The sequence below is a fragment of the Spermophilus citellus genome (genome assembly GCF_964194105.1).
Source record: "Spermophilus citellus genome assembly, chromosome: 3".
NCBI lineage: Eukaryota > Metazoa > Chordata > Mammalia > Rodentia > Sciuridae > Spermophilus > Spermophilus citellus.
Window position 1 is genome coordinate 32,755,483 of NC_138184.1, and position 20,178 is coordinate 32,775,660.

At 36.7% G+C, this 20,178-nt stretch overlaps 1 protein-coding gene across 8 annotated transcripts in view; it reads right to left on the minus strand.

Moving 5' to 3' along the window:
- RBMS3 (RNA binding motif single stranded interacting protein 3) overlaps positions 1-20,178 on the minus strand; it is a gene marked incomplete at its 3' end in the record, with an annotated part of 671,965 nt that overhangs the window by 111,221 nt on the left and 540,566 nt on the right. For all 8 annotated transcript variants that reach the window (XM_081285615.1, XM_081285621.1, XM_081285618.1 and 5 more), the window contains exon 8: positions 11,775-11,821. In XM_081285615.1, the coding sequence (XP_081141741.1) occupies positions 11,775-11,821 (47 nt within the window). The remainder of the gene's footprint in view (positions 1-11,774; positions 11,822-20,178) is intronic.

Consider the following 20,178-nt stretch of genomic DNA (forward strand, 5'->3'; position numbering starts at 1 on the left):
AGGATTCAAGGAGTAAATTCTTCAAGTAAGGACTAGGGGATGATTGTCTTAACTTTATTTTATCTAGTTCTTAACAAGAATTTTATGAGGCCATACACTTTTAATATCTAAAAAAAAAAGTATAGCTGAAAAAAATTAGTCCATTCTACATTATATCATTTCTATCCAATAGACCCTTAAATTTATAGTTGTACGTTTAAAAAAAATATTGGCTACATGTCTGTTAGGATGGCAAAACAAAACAAAGCTGGGTGCTGACAAGGATGCAAAAAAAGTAGAATTCTCATTCATTGCTCCTGGAAACACACAATAGTGCAGCCATTTTATAAAACAGTTTGGCTGTTTCTTATAAAGTTAGCAGTACACACATCATAGGACTCAGGAATGCCACTCTTCTCAATAAAAAAAAAATCATGAAAATTTTTCTTTAAACAAAGAGATTAATGTGAATGTTTTTAGAAGCTATGTTTATATTTGCCTGGAATTGGAAAGACCTTAAATGTCATTGAACTGAATTGATAAACTATGGTGTATTCATGCAATGAAATACTACTAGGGGATTAAAAAAACAATACGGTCACCCCTTGGTCTCATGTGTGATTGGTTCCAGGACCCACCACAAATACCAAAATGCAAGAATGCTGAAGTCCCATGTATAAAATGGGGTAATGTTTTCATTGATCCTGAGTACATTTCCTATATGCTTTGTGTCCCCTCTTAATTACTTATTACACCCAGTACAATGTAAATGCTATATAATAAGTTGCTATTCTGTATTATTTAGGAAATAATGTCAAGAAAAAAAGTCTGTGTATTTTTAATACAGACATATTTTTTCCCCAAATATTTTCTCTCTTAGTTGAATTAGTGGGTGTGGAATCCACAGACAGTAAGGGTCGAATGTAACGACTGGTACAGTCAAAATGATGACTCTAAAGCGAATTATGCTAACTAAAAGAAGTCAGACTCAAAGATTATATACCATATAATTCCATTTATATTACAACATGAAAAGTCTAAACTATAGAGACAGAAATAGTTGAATTGGGGTGGGAGAAGGGGTCTATTTGTTGTTGTTGTTGTTTTGTTTTTGGTACTGAGGATTGAACTCAGGGGCACTCAACCACTTAGCCACATTCCCAGCCTTATTTTGTATTTTATTTACAGACAGGGTCTCACTGAGTTGCTTAGTGCCTCACCATTGCTGAGGCTAGCTTTGAACTTACGATCCTCAGATCCTCATGTCTCAGCCTCCTGAGCTGCTGGTATAACAGGCATGTGCCACAGCACCCAGCTAGAAGGGTCTAATTCTAAAGCAACAGGAGGTGATTTGAGAATGGGCTACAGCTGTACAATACCTTGATGGCTGTTGAGGTTACACAGTTGTGTAGGTTTGTCAAAATTATAGAATGATACACTGAAAAGAGTGAATATACTGAGTAAGTTATATGCAGTTGTCTCTTTTAAAAAGACAATTATTATCTAAGAAAGCATCCATCGCTCCAATTTAAAAATATATTAAGCATTTTCTATGTGTATCGAAGATAGATAAGACTCTGAAATATCCCTAAGAGTTTCTCTTAAGAGTCACTCAAACTATACCTTGTTTCCACTCTCATCAGCCTAACAGCTCTCCAAAGGGTTTTCATTGCAAAAAAAAAAGTTAAAATAAAATTTAAACTCCTTGTCCTGGCCAGTTCAACAGGGTACCTATTGCTTACCTCTCAGTATTTTCCTACCTCATTCCTACCTGGTCAAGGAGGATTCAACCCCACTGACTTCTTTCCCCCAATCTCCCCCAAGGCTACTCAACTTGTTATTCTTCCTCTCTAGAATGCTCACTTCCCCAAACTCCCCAACACTGCCTCTTTTTCATCTTTGGGCTCACTCCACTGTTTCTTCTTTAGAGAGACCTGTAGGTGATGGAGCAATGGCTGCTTGTTCTCCAGCTCCTTTTTTTTTATGTATTTAATGTCTTCTTTGTTCTTATCTATGTGAAGTCATAATTTCCAAAAATTTATTTACATATGTTATGGATTGAATGTTTGAGCCTCATCCTCACTCAAATACTTAATGTGGAAGTCCTAACTGCTAGTGTAGTTGTATTTGAGGAAGATCTGGAAGGAACTATTTAGAATTAAATGAGGTCATAAGGTTGGGACCTAGATTGGATAATATTAATGTTCTTAATAAAAAGAGACAGTAAAGAGCTTACTGTTTACATGCCTTGGGAAAAAGCCATTTGAGGATACAGCCCACAAGTTGGGAAGAGAGCTCTCACTAAAACCTAACTGCCAGGGAGCTTGATCTTGAACTTGTAGCATTCAGAATTTGTGAAAGGGCAAATTTTGGTTGTTTCTGTTGTTTAAAACACCCACTCAATACTCTTTCTCAATGCATCCAAGACTGGAAAATGCAATGTCTTTATCAATGATTTCTCTCTTTAGAATGTCAGCTCAAATAGCAGATGCTGTATAACTATTGAATATTGAATGAATGAACACATGCAGAGCAGCTTGGGGGATTAAATAGTGATTACGGTACAGGATGGCCAATGCCCAGAGGACAGGAACAGAAAAAATGGGTCCCTGAAACCAGGTAGGAAGCTAAGAGATAAGAGCCCAGAGAACACAGTCCAGCACTGCATACTCTGTTTTCTATGCATACAAAGACAACAGTAACTAGACAAAAGTCCTTTTCTATGAAAAACATGGTTTGCATTTAATAACCCCCTTTAGGTCTTACTTTTGACAGGTCTTATCTATGAGGCAGTAAACAGAACGACTGGTCCAGGGATCATGAAGACATGACAGGCTCCCAAGACCACTCAAACAACAGTCATTCTCTTACACCATGTAGTAGTTTAACTTCCGGTAGAAATTCAAGTTTAACCTCTTATACCGACAGAGAAAATCATGCATCACATTTTAGCATGGCTGGTCTATTTTATAAAATGTACCAATTGGAGTATTAAAAATGAAAGCAATAAAAATTGGATTGACAGGAAGAGTTTACAGGAAATACCATAGGGAAAACTGAGAGCAGAAACATAAAGAAACCAGCCAAGTAAACTGATACTAACAAAAGGAACCCTTGGGGGAAAATTTAATGCATTTTTGTTCTATCTGTGCTAATCCTATCCATCAAATGAGAATGATATTTCATACTTCCTAGCAAGTTCCAATACTGCCACTCAAGTTAGAGTCATTTAGAAGGGAAAATGTACTGGGAAGAACGGACTGAGCACAGCATACTATCTTGATCCTCTAATTCTGGTATCTGAAAATAAGCTCTTCTCAAGCCCAAACACAAACCAGATGAATTTACAGAAAGCCCTTGCTTAAACCAGGACAGGAGGGACTACTAGTGTGTCTGAGGCTTAAAGGTGCTGTATCTAAAGAAAATACACAGAAACTCAAAGGGAGAACTGTAGAATGTGCTTTCCAGTCTCTTAGCTTTTTCCTATTCCCTGTCATGTGTCCATATCACAGTCTGAAAACACTTTCTATAAGAGGCATCACCTCAAAAAAAATTAGAACATCCCAATAAACCTTCAGGCAGAAGTGACATGTTATTGGGGAACAGGAAAGAGAAAATTGACAAAACGTTTTAGCCATAATTAATAGATTGAAGGTAGTTCCAAACATGTGCCCTTATGCTTTTATATTTGTTAACCCACGCATTATACCTTGCAAAATCCTGTTACAGAAAACTGAGAATGCACTGCTCAACACATTTTCCTGAAATCAGTTTACTCTCTTGAGAGAGATTTCTTGACAAGATTCACATAATACTATGAGTGTAACAAGGACCCCTTTTATATTCAGCCTTGAACTTCTAAGCCAGAGGGGATTTTTCCCTCCAAGGGACATTTGACAGTGTTTGGAGACACTTGCCACAATCTGGAGAGTGGATGCTAGTGGCATGTGCTGTGGAGAGGTCCGGGATGTTGCTACTCCTTGCAACATGTAGGAAAGCTCTCACAGCAAGATGATCTGGTCCAAAATGTTAATAGTGTTGAGATCGAGGAAACTGGACTTTGGCATAAGGGCTAGTTTCCTCTGGAGAGGTTTCACACAAACAAAATACCAAATGTCAAAGTGACTAAGAGAAGTTAACTAACCATGAACTCTAAGATGGCCCTTGAAAACTTAATATTTCTTTTCTTTTTTAAAAATATCTTTTTTTTAGATGTTATGAACCTTTATTTTATTCATTTACTTGTATATGGTGCTGAGAATCAAACCCAGGGCCTCACACATGCTAGGCAAGTGCTCTTACCACTGAGCCACAACCCCAGCCCCTGAAAACTTAATATTTCTAATGAATGTGAAAAGTTCCATGGTAATCTGGCAGTAAAGGCAGGGAGCCTCTGTAAGTCCAGAAAATGCAAGTGTAGGTCACTAATAGGATATTATTTTGCCTACAGAAAAGTCATCTTCGGGGGATTTGGCAGTCAGTAGTAATATGGTGAAATCTTATTTCACTGATAATAAAAACAACATGAATGTATCAATAACCCCAGGGAAGGATATTTTTTTTTCTTGTAGAAAAAAACTATAAAATCCTATTTACACACTGAAATAAACAGCACAGGCTTGTGTTTCATGTCTGCAGGCTATATTGTTAGAGTCAGAACCATGAATGCTACCCTCAGGGTAACACAAGAGCATAAGATTAATAAGTTATTGGTCATTTTTATTGTAATGCCAACGTATCCTTCACATTAGATTTCTTTCCTGGTATAATAAGATAAGACTTCTGTATCACTTAATATCAAGTGTTCATATAAAACAGCTGGCAAACCAATGTTATAGAAAATATTCTTTTTATATCTCTCCCAAGAATACATTTTATTTAAATATAACAATCCAAGAGGGTCTCACACAGCATCTCTCAGTGAAAAGGGCACAGGAATGATGAGATTTTGAATATGGGAGGAATTGTTCCCCGCCTCCTATGTTCATATTTGAAAGTGATGGAATTTCATATTGAACTGCTACAAAAGCAATAGGGCAAGAGTAATAACAAATTATAGAGTTATGCTAGAGAGCTTTGAAAGAAGGACAGGAATTTTTATTCTTGCAAGTTACCCTACTGGAAAAAGTATGCAGCTTTTTTTTTTCCTTTTCTATAGTGACTCAGATACTTCTTCACTCTAACCTCCAAAGCCTTAGACAGAAGTGACATTGAACTAATTCTTTTAAACGTGGTAATTGGATAGATTCAGGCAGATGACAGAACCAACATTTTCCGCTGACTAAATGCAAACAGCACAGATTTACCATGGTCCAGTGACAAAATGTTTGTTCTTCATTAGGTAATAATCAAGCTAAATGTGAGAGTCTTTATTTCAGTTTCTTTGCTCTATTAATGTGGACGTGTTGGGACTCAGAACATTTAAATCTGTACACAGTGTGAGGTTCCAGCTGCAACCTAGCTACATATTGGCTTATGATTCTCAGAAAGGCCTGTGGCAGCATGTAGTTATAGGACACTACAGGATTATAAAATATGTCCTTCAACAAGGACAAACTCATGTTAGTACTCATCCTGAAGCCACTCAATGAATGCCTCATTGGAACACAAATCCCTATCCTCTGTGTCCAATGGAACTAATTTGCCTCATTTAAAAATATATAAAAAGGTTAACAGTGAAAAATATTTCCCTTCTGCCTCTATTTCCCAGTTCTCCTTTGGCTCTTAGCACAAAATTATTACTACCCTTTCTTGTATCCTCTTGCAAAATATTTCATATATATATATATATATATATATATATATATATATATATATATAAACATGAATATGTACATAAATCTCTTAGTACTTTGTGTTTTGCTTTCTATATCATATTAGAATTGTGTACATATCCTTTGTAATTAGTGTGAAAAATTTGTTTCTCAAATTGTATCACAAAAATAACTTTCAATGGTACAACAGATAGCAATTTTTTTAAAAGATTTGTTGAGCTCAACTGAATCAACATTAAATAATCCTTAATAGTATTAACTAGATTGGAGTGAGTTGCAACTGTGTCTTTGGGTACCATCCTCTGGTCTGCCCATGGTATAGAACTAGCTTCTTCCCCACAGTATTACATATTAAGTCTTTTTATTTTCTGTCTCTGTTATTTTTGAGTTGGGTTTGACTGATAGATGGAATACAGCTGGGTGAATAGGGAATAGCACACTTTATTCTAGACGTTTATTTTAGACATTCCTTGGTGTGCTGAGTAGTTATCTAAATCAGCTTCTATACCTCTATGAAGTGCCAGCGTTAACCTAAGGGACAGTATGTTGAGAAAATATTTGCAGCTATTTTGACATCTTAGGTGTGTAGAAATGGTTGTTCTGCCAGTGCAAATGTTACCATGTGAGCCAATAAAAACCAGAAATGAGCACAATATTTTAAAAAATTATCTCTATTAAAAAGAATCAAATGAATAATATTGCTTAGCTATCATCTCTCTATTTATTTCAGTTTCACTGTAGTATATAAAATTTCTATCATATCATCAAATAATACAATGGATAGTCTAATGCTTTCAAAATTCCATTCTCAACCCAGGACATGAGAAACTCGGGGGCACTTTTCTTGGGTGACACTAGATGTTGTATTTACAGAGAATCAGGTTAAGATATCATATGGGAGCAGTTTGGGTTGGGGCAGGGGTTTCCCTGATGTCAACTCTCTAAAACAAGCAGGTATCACCAGAGTTCCCATTTTTTTTTTTTTTTTTGTACTAGGGATTGAACTCAGGGGCACTCAACCACTGAGTCACATCCCCAGCCCTTTTTTTAAATCTTTTATTTAGAGTTAGTGTCTCACTGAGTTGCATAAGGTCTTGCTACCTTGCCGAGGCTGGCTGTGAATTCCTGATCCTCCTGCCTCAGCCTCCCGAGCTGCTGGGAGTACAGGCGTGTACCACCACACCTGGCCAGAGTTTCCACTTCTGATTCGGCATTCCCAATGCTGGGTTAAACAGTTTATTCAACTTTATTTATTTTTTAATTATTATTGTTCCTGGCATTAAACCCAGGGGTGCTTAAATATAGAGCAACACCCTCATTCTTTTATTTTATATTTATTTTGAGACAGGGTCTCACTAAATTGCTTAAGTCCTCCCTAAGTTGCAGAGGCTGGCTTTGAACTTGGAACTCTCCTGCCTTAGCCTCCCAAATTACTGGGATTATAGGCATGCAACACCGTGCCCAGTTTAAAAACTGTCTACTCAAAAGAACAAGACATAGTGAACTTCATCAATGAGTTAATAGTCCAGCAGGGATGCAAACACGTGTGTCAATAGCTATGTGAAGAAAAGGCTAATTGTGACATATATTATGGGATTGCCACAGAATGCAACAATATCATCAGTATTTACAATGCTGATTATGTTACACCACACCAATTTCCTTTAATCCTCACACAGTCTTATGAAAGGATGTTAGCACTGTCATCTCCACCTCATAGAGAAGGAAACTGAAGTACAGTTTGTGGTCTCATATTTGGAAAATGACAGAACTTGAATGTACTTCAGGGTAGCTGGTTCTGAATTCTATTCTCTGAACCATTGCTTATACTATTTCTCTGATGACCAGTTGTATAATAGCTGTGCCTAGTATCATTTGATGATGTCCCTGAAATGAATACTTTTTAAAAACGTGTGTGTGGTGGGGGTAATTAGTGGGTGTCACCATGTCTGAACTCAGGTAGAGAAAATTCCTTAAGTAACAAGACCCAGAGTGCACTGTGATGTTCTGAGAACTACAGTTCATCTGCAGTAACCCATGTCTAGAATTCCTTTTGGGCTACCTGGGGGATTCTGAATTTTGTTCTTTGGTTAGTAAATGTTACTCAGAACTTCAAATCAGGTAGATATGTGATTCCTGTGATTACGTTGACTTTTACAAATTATTCAATATAAGGTGTATATACACAATGGAGTTTTACTCAGTCAAAAAGAAGAAAGAAATTGTCATTTGCAGGAAAATGGGTGGAACTGAAGAGAATCATGTTAAATGAAATATGCCAGATTCAGAAAGTCAAGGATCATGTGTTTTCTCTTGGATGTGGAAGCTAAAGAGAAAAAAAGGGAAATAAGGCGGGGATTTTGTGAAAATAGAAGGGAGACCAGTAGAATAAAGAAAGAGGACTAGGAAGAAAAAGGGGAAGTACTGGAGAATGAAATTGATCAAATTATGTTATGTGCATATATGCATTTATCATAATAGATCCCATTTTTGTAAAATTGTAACACATCAATCAGTAATCTTTAAAAAACAAAAATTTTTAAAAGCAACAGGAAAATCATTTGGAGAAGCTATATTAGAGGCAGGTAAATGACAATGTAGTACAGGTACATAATGGTGATTTGATTAATTCCCCCAGTGGCAGGAGGGAAGGCTGAGCCGATGATACAGTTTAGATATAGAAAGAACAAAATCTAATGAAAAATTTGATCATGGCGAATGTAGAAGAACCCAAAAGAAAGAATCCACACTGTAATCTGGACTTGATAGCCTAAGTGACTTTTAGAGTGAATTTTTTAAACAGGAAAGATAATTTGATAAGTGTTCTCCACTTAAATTTGTGTGGTTTGTATCCTGAAGTGTTGATGAAGATCATGATCTCAGTTGGGACATGCAAAGACACGTGTAAACAGCAGTAGGGCTCTGAAGCTTTATGAACTAAACTGTGAGGTCTTTAGTTCCTAAAAATAAGTTAAAAAAAACAGCAGGTAGAAGGGGAATAATCAGAAGAGGAGATAGAAGGCAGTAAAATGAGGAGCATGAAGAAATAGCAAAGAGTGGATCCAAGAGAAGAGTTTCAAAACAGTATAAATGGTGAATTTTTAAAAAAATCAAATGTATAAGATGTTAAATATGTAAGTGGACTAAAAACTGTAGTTACAACTGTCAAATTTGGAGATCCCTGGGGACACCAACAAGAGAAGTTCCTGTGAGTTTTGGTCTAAAATTCACATTTCAACAGGCTGAATCAGAAAAGACTAAGGATGACAGTTGTGTAGAATACTAAAGATGTTTGTCAGGGAAGAGAAGGTCTGGTTGCTATACAGAGGGTCCTGCCAGTGGAAAGGATTATTTTGTTTCCAACATCTATGTAGGTGGGGGAAATTGAAGTGTATAATGTACAGATTAAAAGTAATATTTTATGGGCAGCAATGTGTTAAAAAGGGAGACTGATTCGTGGAATAAAGTTCTTTATTTTATGAGATTAGATAAAAATCAATAATTTGGGCTGATGTGGTGGCACATATCTATAATCCCAGCTACTCAGGAGGCTGAGGCAGGAGGATCACAAATTGGAGGCCAACCTTGGCAACTTAGTGAGATCATGTCTCAAAAGAAAAGACTAAAATAAAAGGGCTGAAGGTGTAGCTCAGTGGTAGAGCATTTGCCTATCATGTGTAAAGCCCTGATTTAATACCCGGTTACACAATAAATAAATGAATGAATGAATGAATGAATGAATGAATGAATGAATGAGGGTACTTTTAGCATCAAAGGTTTGTTCTTGAGTAAACTATTCATCATTGAGACTATTCAAGTGGGAGTAGGAGAGGGCATTTGATAGTCTATATCAAATACCATTGCTTCTGTATAGCTTTACATTTATCCTAATTGTCAAAGGCATCAGATTCTCCTTAGAGTAAGAGACTTACATTTGACTCCCACTCTTCCTCAGACTGAATGGCCTCATTTACTTATCTGTAAAATGGGAATGTTAGTACTCACCAAAGGAGTTATCATTAGTTCATGAAATAAACCATTCAAAGTATGTTTGTGTGCGCTTTTAGATTTTGCTTCAGAATCAGCCAGCAATACAGTGCATTCTAGAGATAACTGAAAGTTATATGGAAAACAGATGACATTTGTGAGTTAGTATTAATTACAGTGTATGTGACAATGATATTGTCATTGTGGCATAATGTCTGTAATTTTGAAGATGTGTATTGAATAATTTAGGGGTGAAGTTGGTTATGATGTCTAAATTTTGCTTTGATATGGTCCAGCAAAAATATCTATTGATCTAAATAGTGATTAACACAATTGTAATTAAATAATTAAGTGTATAATTAAGTATAAAAATAAGTTATCCTATTTCTATCTTTAACAACATAAACTCTATGATACGAGGACTAGGTACATCTAGGTCACTATGCATCTCCAATCCCTGACATATAGTCTTGGTAAACAGGTAGACTCACATTTGCATAAGATATATACACACATACAAATATGTAGGTATGAATACACACACGTGGTGTATATATATGAAACACTGTAAAACATTAGCACTTGCTAATGAGTGGGCATACAGGTGTTTATGTAAACTATCATTTCTGTTTCTCTGTATGTGTACCCATTTTCAAAATAAATTACTTTAACAATATGCATTCATTTAACTCTCAAATCAGATATATCCATTTGAATCAATGGCCCCAACAAGAGGACAAAGGCCCAAACTTATACCCTTGTTTATTACTAGCGGTTAACTCTTCACGGAAGATGGACTACAAAGTTCTTGCAGGAGGATGTCTTCTCTAATACTGTGATCTTTAACATCTATAGGACATAGCACTGTGCCTGGTAGACTCCCTGGATGTTTGTTGAATGGATGAATAAATGACAGGTGGAATGAATGATTGTAAGAGTAAGAGATAATTATTTAAACACTTGGGGCTGGGGATGTGGCTCAAGCGGTAGCGCGCTCGCCTGGCATTCGTGCGGCCCGGGTTCGATCCTCAGCACCACATACCAACAAAGATGTTGTGTCCGCCGAGAACTAAAAAATAAATATTAAAAATTCTCTCTCTCTCTCTCTCTCTCTCTCTCTCTCTTCTCTCTAAAAAATAATAAATAAAAAAAAAATAAACACTCAACATCTTAATGATTTCATTAGAGGCCACTGACCAAATAGAAAAATGGAATTTAACTCCTTCTATCTTTCTTGATCTTCAATGAGGCCTTCATCACAATTGATTCTTTAATAAGACTGAAAGAAATGGGGGAAATCCAACATAAAAGGCTGTGAAAATACAATAAGCAACCAACCAAAGAATGATTATTGTTGATTATAAGATAGTCAAAGCAGAGAGAAAGCAAGAGGAGGTGAGAAAAGAGTTCCAACTAAAGATACTCTGAATCCAAGGAATTGTAGAGAGGCCAGACCATGTCGATTAACAGTCTTATTTTTCAGAGGGGGAATTTAAAGCTAACTAAGAGGCTAATTAAACTGAAGAATGAGGACACAATCACCTGAGTTACTACCCTGACTTCTGTCTATGACCATTACCCAGACTACCAGAAGGAAAGAGAAAAAAGCATTATTGATGTAGGAATTAACCCCAGGCACACACTTGAAATTATTGAAAGCTAATTTCTATAGTGATTATCAGAGGCATCACTCTTCTCCTAGAGAAACACAGATAATTCTCACTGTATCTATACTTCCCTCTTCACATCCAGTTCTTCACTTTTTCTCATGATTGGGGGCAGTGGTGGGAGGAGAAGAGAAGTTTAAAAAAAAAGAAAGAGAAGGGCTTCCTGTAGACAGAGGAATTGTGCAAATAGAGATCAGAATCACATGTGGGAATAAAAATTATTCCAATGTTTAAAAAAAAAAACAGTCTGGTTTAAATAACTGACACAAAACCAAAACATATTTGACCTTTTTTTTTTTTTCCTTTGGTACTCACTCAGACTTCAAGCTAGCAATTAAGATAGAGAAAATATATATGGTCTACTTACCCGTTCTGTATGGCAGCTGTGGGGTCATAGGTCAGAGCCATGCCAGCCTGCACATGGGAGGAGAGGGGAGGAAACAAGTCTCAGTATTTTTATTAGAACACCCAGAACATTTAGTTCAAAGATTTCTATCTTTACTTTTCATGATTTGTGTTTATTTTCTCCTATATATTACTTCACACTTACTGCCCATACTAGCACAAACCAGACTCCCACCAGTGAGTTGAGAGTTTAGATAATATATTCAGACAAACCAAGGTGCATTGGAACTTGGATGATTTCCATTTCTACTTCATAAACCATCCGCTGTCTAATTTGGTATCCTTATAATTTCTCACTAGTGTCAAGAGCAGCTCTTGTGGGTTTCATGGCTAGCACAAAAAAAGTAAGAATGAATCCTGTAGTCTGGATAAAAATAAAAGAGACTTAAAATGCATTCAACCTGGTAGAAGAAACTTAGGAAATATTTATTTTAAAATAGATCCCATGCAGGGTATGAATGACAAAGCACTTGTCATATGGATTTCTAGTACCTGTTCTATCAAGTATGGTAGGAAAGGGAGATTATTTACATATGATGGAAATTTTAGGCCACATGGTTAATAACGAGGTAGTTTTGTTCTGTTTCTAAGAATAAGGCCACCTCTGAAAAGCTACGCTTCTGTAACCTGCCATGTTTTCAGAAAATACAAGCTTGAGGATTGCTGGTTCATAGCCTGCCATGTCCCTTCCTATACAGCACCATATTTGATCCTCACTACCCCCATGAAGTAGGCAGGGACATGATTTTCTCCATTTTATTGATGAACACACTGAAGCTGGGAAAGATCAAGCCTCTTGCTTAGGGTCACAAATTTGAAGGCAAAATCAGATTTTAACCCAAGTCTTCCAATGTGGGCCGCTTTGCACTCTTCTGCTACGACACTGGCCTAGGGTTGGAAAGTGGCCAGAGGATCCATCAGGGAGAACCTTCTCTGTGGCTATCAGAACACATCACCTTTGGTTTACCAGGGTGGGCAGTATGGTTATCACCTGTGTGTAGGAATAAAATGTAAAATGCAACTTAAGACTGCCCAGGTTGTCTTTAGGGAGGATTTATTTTTCTGTTTTGAAAATTGAAAAGTGAATTATATCAACATCAATTTCCAGGCTTTGATATTGTACTGTAATTACACAGGATGTAACCACTGGGAGAAATGAGGTAAAGTATATACAGGGCTACCCTGTAATTTTTTTTGTTTGTTTTTTTACAACTTTCTGTGGATCTGTAATTATTTCAAAATAAAAACGCTAGAAAAAAAAGTGAATGAGCTTGGAGGATTTTTGTAGTTTAAGAAAAACTATAAAAAATTTTTAACAAAAAATAAATAAAAAACATTATATTTGTTGTTGCTATTGTTGTTTTGTTTGTTTGTTTCTTTTCCCAGCATGGCATAGCTGGAGGTGATTTTCCTGTTGGGCTCCTTGAATTCCTCAGATGTAGCACCTAACTGAAATGAAAATTCTTAATGCTGCCTAACATGGGACCTGAGGTCTGGTCTGGTCTGGTCTGCTGCATTCAAGTTTATATTCCTTATGTTGTTTTACCTAAGTAGTAATTTTTATATTGTCATTACCATTGGTATGAGGAACAAAAGCACAGAACCATATATGAATGAAATTGGCATAAAAGGAGAATAAAAAAATCGAAATGGAGTTTGTATACCAAACTGAGATGACTGTCAAGCAACAACAGAGGTGCACTGAGGGTATGTGTTTAATGACAACTGCATGACCTCTTTAAACTTGAGGATCTCAGTCATGTTAAAGAAACATGCAACCCATAATATGACAAGCTGGGGAACTGGGAAATGAGAAGAGAATAAAACAGCAAATAGGAAGGTTTTTGCTTTGTGCCTTGAGAGAGGTAAAAATGGTAATGGTGTCATAACACAAAAAAGATCTAAAGTCACCATCCTTCCCTGGGATGGGGCCTCTACCACATGACAGGTGGGAGGCTGGGCAGACTGAACTCTCTCCAGAAGGAAGCTTGTCCAAGGCTGAGCCTAAACTCTAAATTCCTGGGAGCTAGAGAGGGCAATGGTAAAAGTTGTGCATTTGGAATGAGATTTTCCTCTTCAGGATGCTAAACTTTTCTCCCATAACTCATCTAAGATGTCACACTAGGTACAGAATAAAAATATATGTTTAATATTCCAAGAGAGAGATTGCTTGTTCAGGAAACATTTAGGATGCTAAGCATATCTTTAGCCTTCTAACTGCTTTAATTTGTTTAAATTCTTACCTATAGAAAGCCTTCCCCTAGCTCACATCCATTTCTTTTCCCTGTACTTGTTTCCAACAGTGCTCAGTGAGAGAGACCAATGCTACGTAGTCCTTCTTAAATTATAAATGATCTAGAACATTCTATTCTTATACTCTTTATTTGTTCTAGCAACTTTAAGTAAGGATTTCTGTTTTCTCACATTTTACTTTTTAATCCCTTGTGGATACGAGTTAGTCAATCAATCCTAGCTAGAAATATAGTAATAATCAATCAACTCAATGTCTTGGTTCAATATCTATTTCAGTCAGAAAAATCCATATTGGTCTCTTCCTCCATTGTTCATCTTCTTTTTATCTTTCAGCCAAGAAAAGAGAACTGAGTAGATAGCAATATAGTATAGTGGGAAGCAAGTAGCTTTTGGAACCAGACAAGTCTGGGTCACCTCCTCACTCTGTTTCTAGTAGTGTGCCCTTGGGCAAATTATTCAACCTATTTGAGCCTCAGTTTCCTCAACTATTAAATGGTATGATACCTACCTCATCAGATTGTTGTGAAATTTAAATGAGATTACGTTTTGTAAAGCGCCCAGCACAGTGCCTGGAGACAAGACACATACATAAATATTATAATACAAAGCAATATGTGGTAAGTGCCATATGAGTGGTATGGATGAGGTGGGGAGGAGAGGGGCTGGTGATGATGATCAGGTAAGGCACAGAGAGGAGGGACAGTTGAGGCGGGCTCTGAAAGATGAGTAGGATTGCTATGAATGGAGGTGAGAGGTGAAGGCCAGGTCAGGCAAAAGGAATAGAATGAAAAAAAGTATAAATAAAAATGACATGGTATAAATAAAAATGACCTACTTTTGGTAGAATACATGATGGGGAGAATAAGATCCAAAAGGTCAGGAGGGAGGATCTTGGTTGCCCAGCTCCTCTTGGGGGAACGACTGAATATTTTTGAGCAGGGAACATTTATAATCACAAAGAGGGACTGGACGACAATACACAGCATGAACCCCCTGGAAAACAGAGGGTAAGTCCAGAGCAATGAGCAACTGGTGTATGTTTCTAGGATCAGGGAGGTGGAGAAAATCTAAGGTGAGATTATCATTGCAAAAGGGTAGGGAATGAATACAAGTTTCACCTACTTCATGATTTTGCCTAGGGATAGTCCTGTCTCTGAGTACCTTTGGCAAGAGGAGACAACAAGAGATAGTGTCAGGACACATGCATTTGGAACATCTTGGGTTACAAATCAAGGCAAGGGTTAAACATCATTTTTCTTCTTCTTTCTTAACGTCACTGTTGACTGAATATCCTAGCACAACAACTACACTTGACTACGCCCAGTTTTCACCTCATGTGTAACAGATTGCTAAGTTATAATTCTAATATGGTCTTAATGCAGATTTTGCATTCAATTTCCTTTTGTCTCTTCCCACAAAGATGAAAAATAAATTGATTTTGCTGCTCTGTCTAACCACCTTTATACAAAGCTAGAACCATGAAATCATCCTTATGTAATCGCCAAATGTTATGGCATGTTTACAAACTCCAGAGTCACACAAAATGCAAAATATCTTGGAACAAAATAAAAATGTTGCACCACATATGTAGAAAAGTGATGTTTAATCCTGTCACTTACTTTCAAAAAGTGTTTATTACATTTATAAATATTTCCCATTTTTGAATTCACATTATTTGTATTTCAGACGTATGTAAAATTTATTTACAACAAAATGGGGTATTTTTGTCATTTTTCCAATAAAAGCTGAGTTTTGGCTTCATATTTCAGCCATAATTGGATATTTCTAGGTCTCCTAGACAGAATCATTGTTTAGACAGCTAAATATTTTAGAAAAAAAAATTTAAATTTAAAATTTCATTGCAGTAATCAGAGTGTTTTTATTTTCAGTAAATATGGAGGGTTTGTTGAGATGGATTAGTTTGACGTGGTCTTACCTTTTCAGTCATGTGTTAAGACAGACCTTCGTCTTCTGAAGAACAGGGAATAATTAATTGACTCTAACAAAGTCAAGGAGAAGATGGCTGGAAGGATTGTCCTACCATATTTAAAACTATTTTTATACTGAATAAGAACGGGATCAAAAACTTAGAGGCAACAAAATTTATACAACCAGAAACAGACTGAAATTTCTGAAAAACTGAAACATAGTGGTTTAGACTATCATTTCTCCTTTCCCTAATTTCTGTCTTGACACAACATGTATTATAACTACATAAAAAAGGAATAATTCCAAGGATTCCCAGTCTTCTATGATTGGACTTAACACTTTAGTAAACTTTTAGTAAATATATTTTAGCAATTATTCTGTTCTGGATCAGTTCAAGTGGAGTTCAAAAAGCTAAGGATAAAGATGATATAGTTTTCTGGATGCAAGTTTCTTTCTTGCAACCAGTTTTATAGTATTTAACAACTGTTAGGTGGTCATGATTAAATATTCAATAAATAAAATAAGATGACTTAAAAGATAATATGCTTAAAATGGGCTTACAAAGTATGTACCATAAACATTTAGGTACTGCTATCAAAGTAAAATCTCACTTAAATTTGCTTATATTTGTTCACAAATATGTCTTTAAAACAGCCCATAGTGAACAAATGATAATACACAATTATGTGTACAATGTGTTTTTAAAAAAATAAAAATAAGATTTAAATCTCTGACTAGAAGTAAAACCAAAGTTAATCTCAAGAAATGATAAAGCTGGGATGGTCTAGTTCTAAATGACTTTTTATGCTTCAACAAATGTGAAAAATACTCTTCCAATATGCATACAATTAGGAATTTCTTTTTCAATGCATGGTGATTACCTTATGAATTACCATTTCTTATTTGTGTATTTACTTCTATCTTTTGGTGTGTATGTTCTCCTGCCTTCACTCAAAACCTTCTTCCAACCCATCAACCATTCCACTGGGCTGTGGAAACTGCTCTTAAGAAAAGCAAGTCTGGTCACATCATGGTCCTTCCTGTATCCAACTGTATTCAACTTTTAATTTTTTAAAAAAATCACATTGTGGCATTTATGACTTGTTTTAAAATTCTAAATTCAGAGGTGAAAAAAGTCTTTCTCATTTGTTAAAGTAATATAGACCAAAGATCTTATTTAGAAATAAGTTTGAAAACATTAGGAGGAATTAGCTTTCTGGAGTCAATAGAATCCAGAAAAGGTAGGCTGGAATGGGGTGGCCACCACCATAAGGGTCAAAGTGACAACACATGAGGGGTCAGGAAAAAAGACTGAAAATGGAGGGTCAATGATACAACACTTCTAATGATGGAAGTCAATGAGAATTCAAAAAATGGCAGTATTGGCTGAGCATATGTGATACCAAAAAAGTGGCTACCCAAAATATTCAGAGAACCCAACAAAAATTAGCTATCATCATAAAACCATTGGAAGACTGAAACCATGTCAAGAATTTGAACAAAGAAAGAACTTTTAACCTACTTCCTGTTATGGGAGAGACTAATAGTAGGAAGAGAAGCATGCTCAGAGCAAAACTGAAGATAGGTTATTGGTTCTTTTGATGAAAGGAGATGTGAGAGAACTGACTTCTGACCTCCACAAGAGACACATGGCAGAATTTTACTGGAGAACACTCTACACAGTCAGGAGACTTTTCTATGGTTTGTTTTTTCCAAAGAGGCAGTCAACCAGGTAGGGCAGGTGTCTGCTCTTACCTGCTGAAGCTGCTGGGCAATGAGTCCATCTCTTGAAGAAAAGTTGAGGCATAAGTAAAATAGTAGACAAGGAAATTCCCAAGGTCTACCCAGTCCTCAGACAAGACAGAAAGATCCTATAACTGTCCTATTAAAGGTGCTAATTGCTTAGTGCAGTGGTGCACACCTGTAATCCAAGTGGCTCAGGAGGCTGAGTTAGGAGGATGGTAAATTCAAAGCCAGTCTCAGCGATTTAGCAAGACCCTGTCTCAAAAATAACAAATAAAAAGGGGCAGGACTTGTGGCTGAGTGGCTAAGTGCCCCAGGGTTCAATCCCTGGTACAAAAAAAAAAAAAAAAAAGGCGCCAACTGATCAGTATTATGAAGCTATACTTCCTAAGTTTCATCATTTCTGAATTAATGCTTTTATTTAAAATCATGCTTAATTAATTTGCATCATTTGACTCATGATTTTTTTTCTTATTCTTCTTTAAAAACTCTTTCTCCCTGGATTATGTGATCATCTTCCCTCATTTTCTGATGACCTCTCAGGGATGAATTTGTTCTTGGGCAATACTCACTCCAACTGCCTTTGAGATGTTAGTGCTCAGGCCAGAATTTTTTTTTTCTTTCTCCTCTGCATTGTACAATGGTAACATTCCCTTTGTGAGTCCAACTATTATTTATGTCCTGGTGATTCCCCCAAGTCTTTGTCCAAAGCTCATGTCTCTATCTTGAATTCTAGACATTTATTGACAGGTTAAATCAGTAAGTTCAATGCATGGTGATTACCTTATGAATTACCATTTCTTATTTGTGTATTTACTTCTATATTTTGGTCTGTATGTCCTCCTGCCTTCATTTAAAACCTTCTTCCAACCCATCAACCATTCCACTGGGCTGTAAGGACTGCTCTTAAGAAAAGCAAGTCTGATCACATCATGGTCCTTCCTTCCAGTGGCATCTTGCTGACTTCACAGGACTCTTCATAATGAAATCCTCCTGTCCCTATTGAGCTCCACAATTTTCATATGCAATGCAAGATCCCAAACTCAGACACGCACTCACCCTGCTCTGGAGGATAAGCTCTGCCCTTTGCAACTGTGGTTTGGGGCTAAAAATTCCCTCCATCATGACCAGTGAGAAATTTGAAATTCTTTTCTTCCAGCTTTGGACTACCTAAGCTGCCTCTTATACCCATCTTTCCCTCCCTGTACCATTAACCACTCTTTATTAGTTCTGCTCCTATGACTCAGACAGGGTCTATTAGGACCTTGTTTTGCCATGTAGGTCCCCCAACTAGATTCGTGGCTATATTCATCTCGGTACCCCGTCTTCCTCTGTCATTGCTTGACAGGGTGTTTTCTCTCTCTCTCTCTCTCTCTCTCTCTCTCTCTCTCTCTCTCTCTCTCTCTCTTTAATTGCCAAAGCTGACTTTGAACTTGAGATCCTCCTTCCTCATCCTACCAAAGTGCTGAATCCCATGTATGTATGTACCTCCTTTCCTGGTGAAACATACTGGAGTTCAATAAGTGTTAAATAACATAAAGGAAATTTTGAATCTCAAATTTGTATTTCAAAATGGAATTTGAGGGTATTTTTATGAGTCCCTCTTTCATTAGTAAAATTTCCTTTTGAAAATGTTAGCTGGATTCAACAGAACTTCTAAAGAAGTTTTATCCCTTAACTGGTCATCAAGATGGCGGAAACCCAATGATGACTGAGATTACTAAGAGACATTTCCATTACAGTGGGGAGGCTGGTGGCCCTGAAGCAAATTATGGTGAGAAACCTAGGAGCAGTTAGGGACAACCAATGACCTGGAAGCCCTGCTTGTCAAAAATCACTGGTCTAAAATCAGAGTGAGAGAAAAACTATTAAAAGTCATCTTGACCTCTGCAAGGGGGTTTTCTGGGATCAATCAAATGAGATGCTAGTGATTTGTCACATTAAAATAGCCAGAGAATAGAGAAAATTAACTACATTATGTTTGAGGGAAGGACATCGAGGGAAGTTGTGATACTATTTATGCACTATGCCCATCCCCATATTTCTCCTTCTGTGTTCTTGCTAACACACTCCTGTCCGAGAATGTCCCCCTTATATAGCAAATGGGGAAGGACAAGATAGAGGCCAATAGAACTCAGACTGGAAGGCTGAGAAAGCTAGGCCTGCCAAGGAGCAGCCCCTGATACGATTTCTCAAAGGTCTTAAAGTCTTGGGAAAAAATTTCTAGTCTGAACTTGTCGTTAAAGTTAAATGAACTTTAATGGTTTACAATGATGAAAGAGAAAAATATCATATTTTAAGTAGGTACATCTGCTTTTATCTCAATCTAAATAACTGAATTCCATAGATTCCAAGACATGGCTTCGTTCTTTTTTCACATTTTCTTATCTGTGAAATTGGGATTCACTTGCTGATTAATTAGCATTTTATAGTTTGCCAGG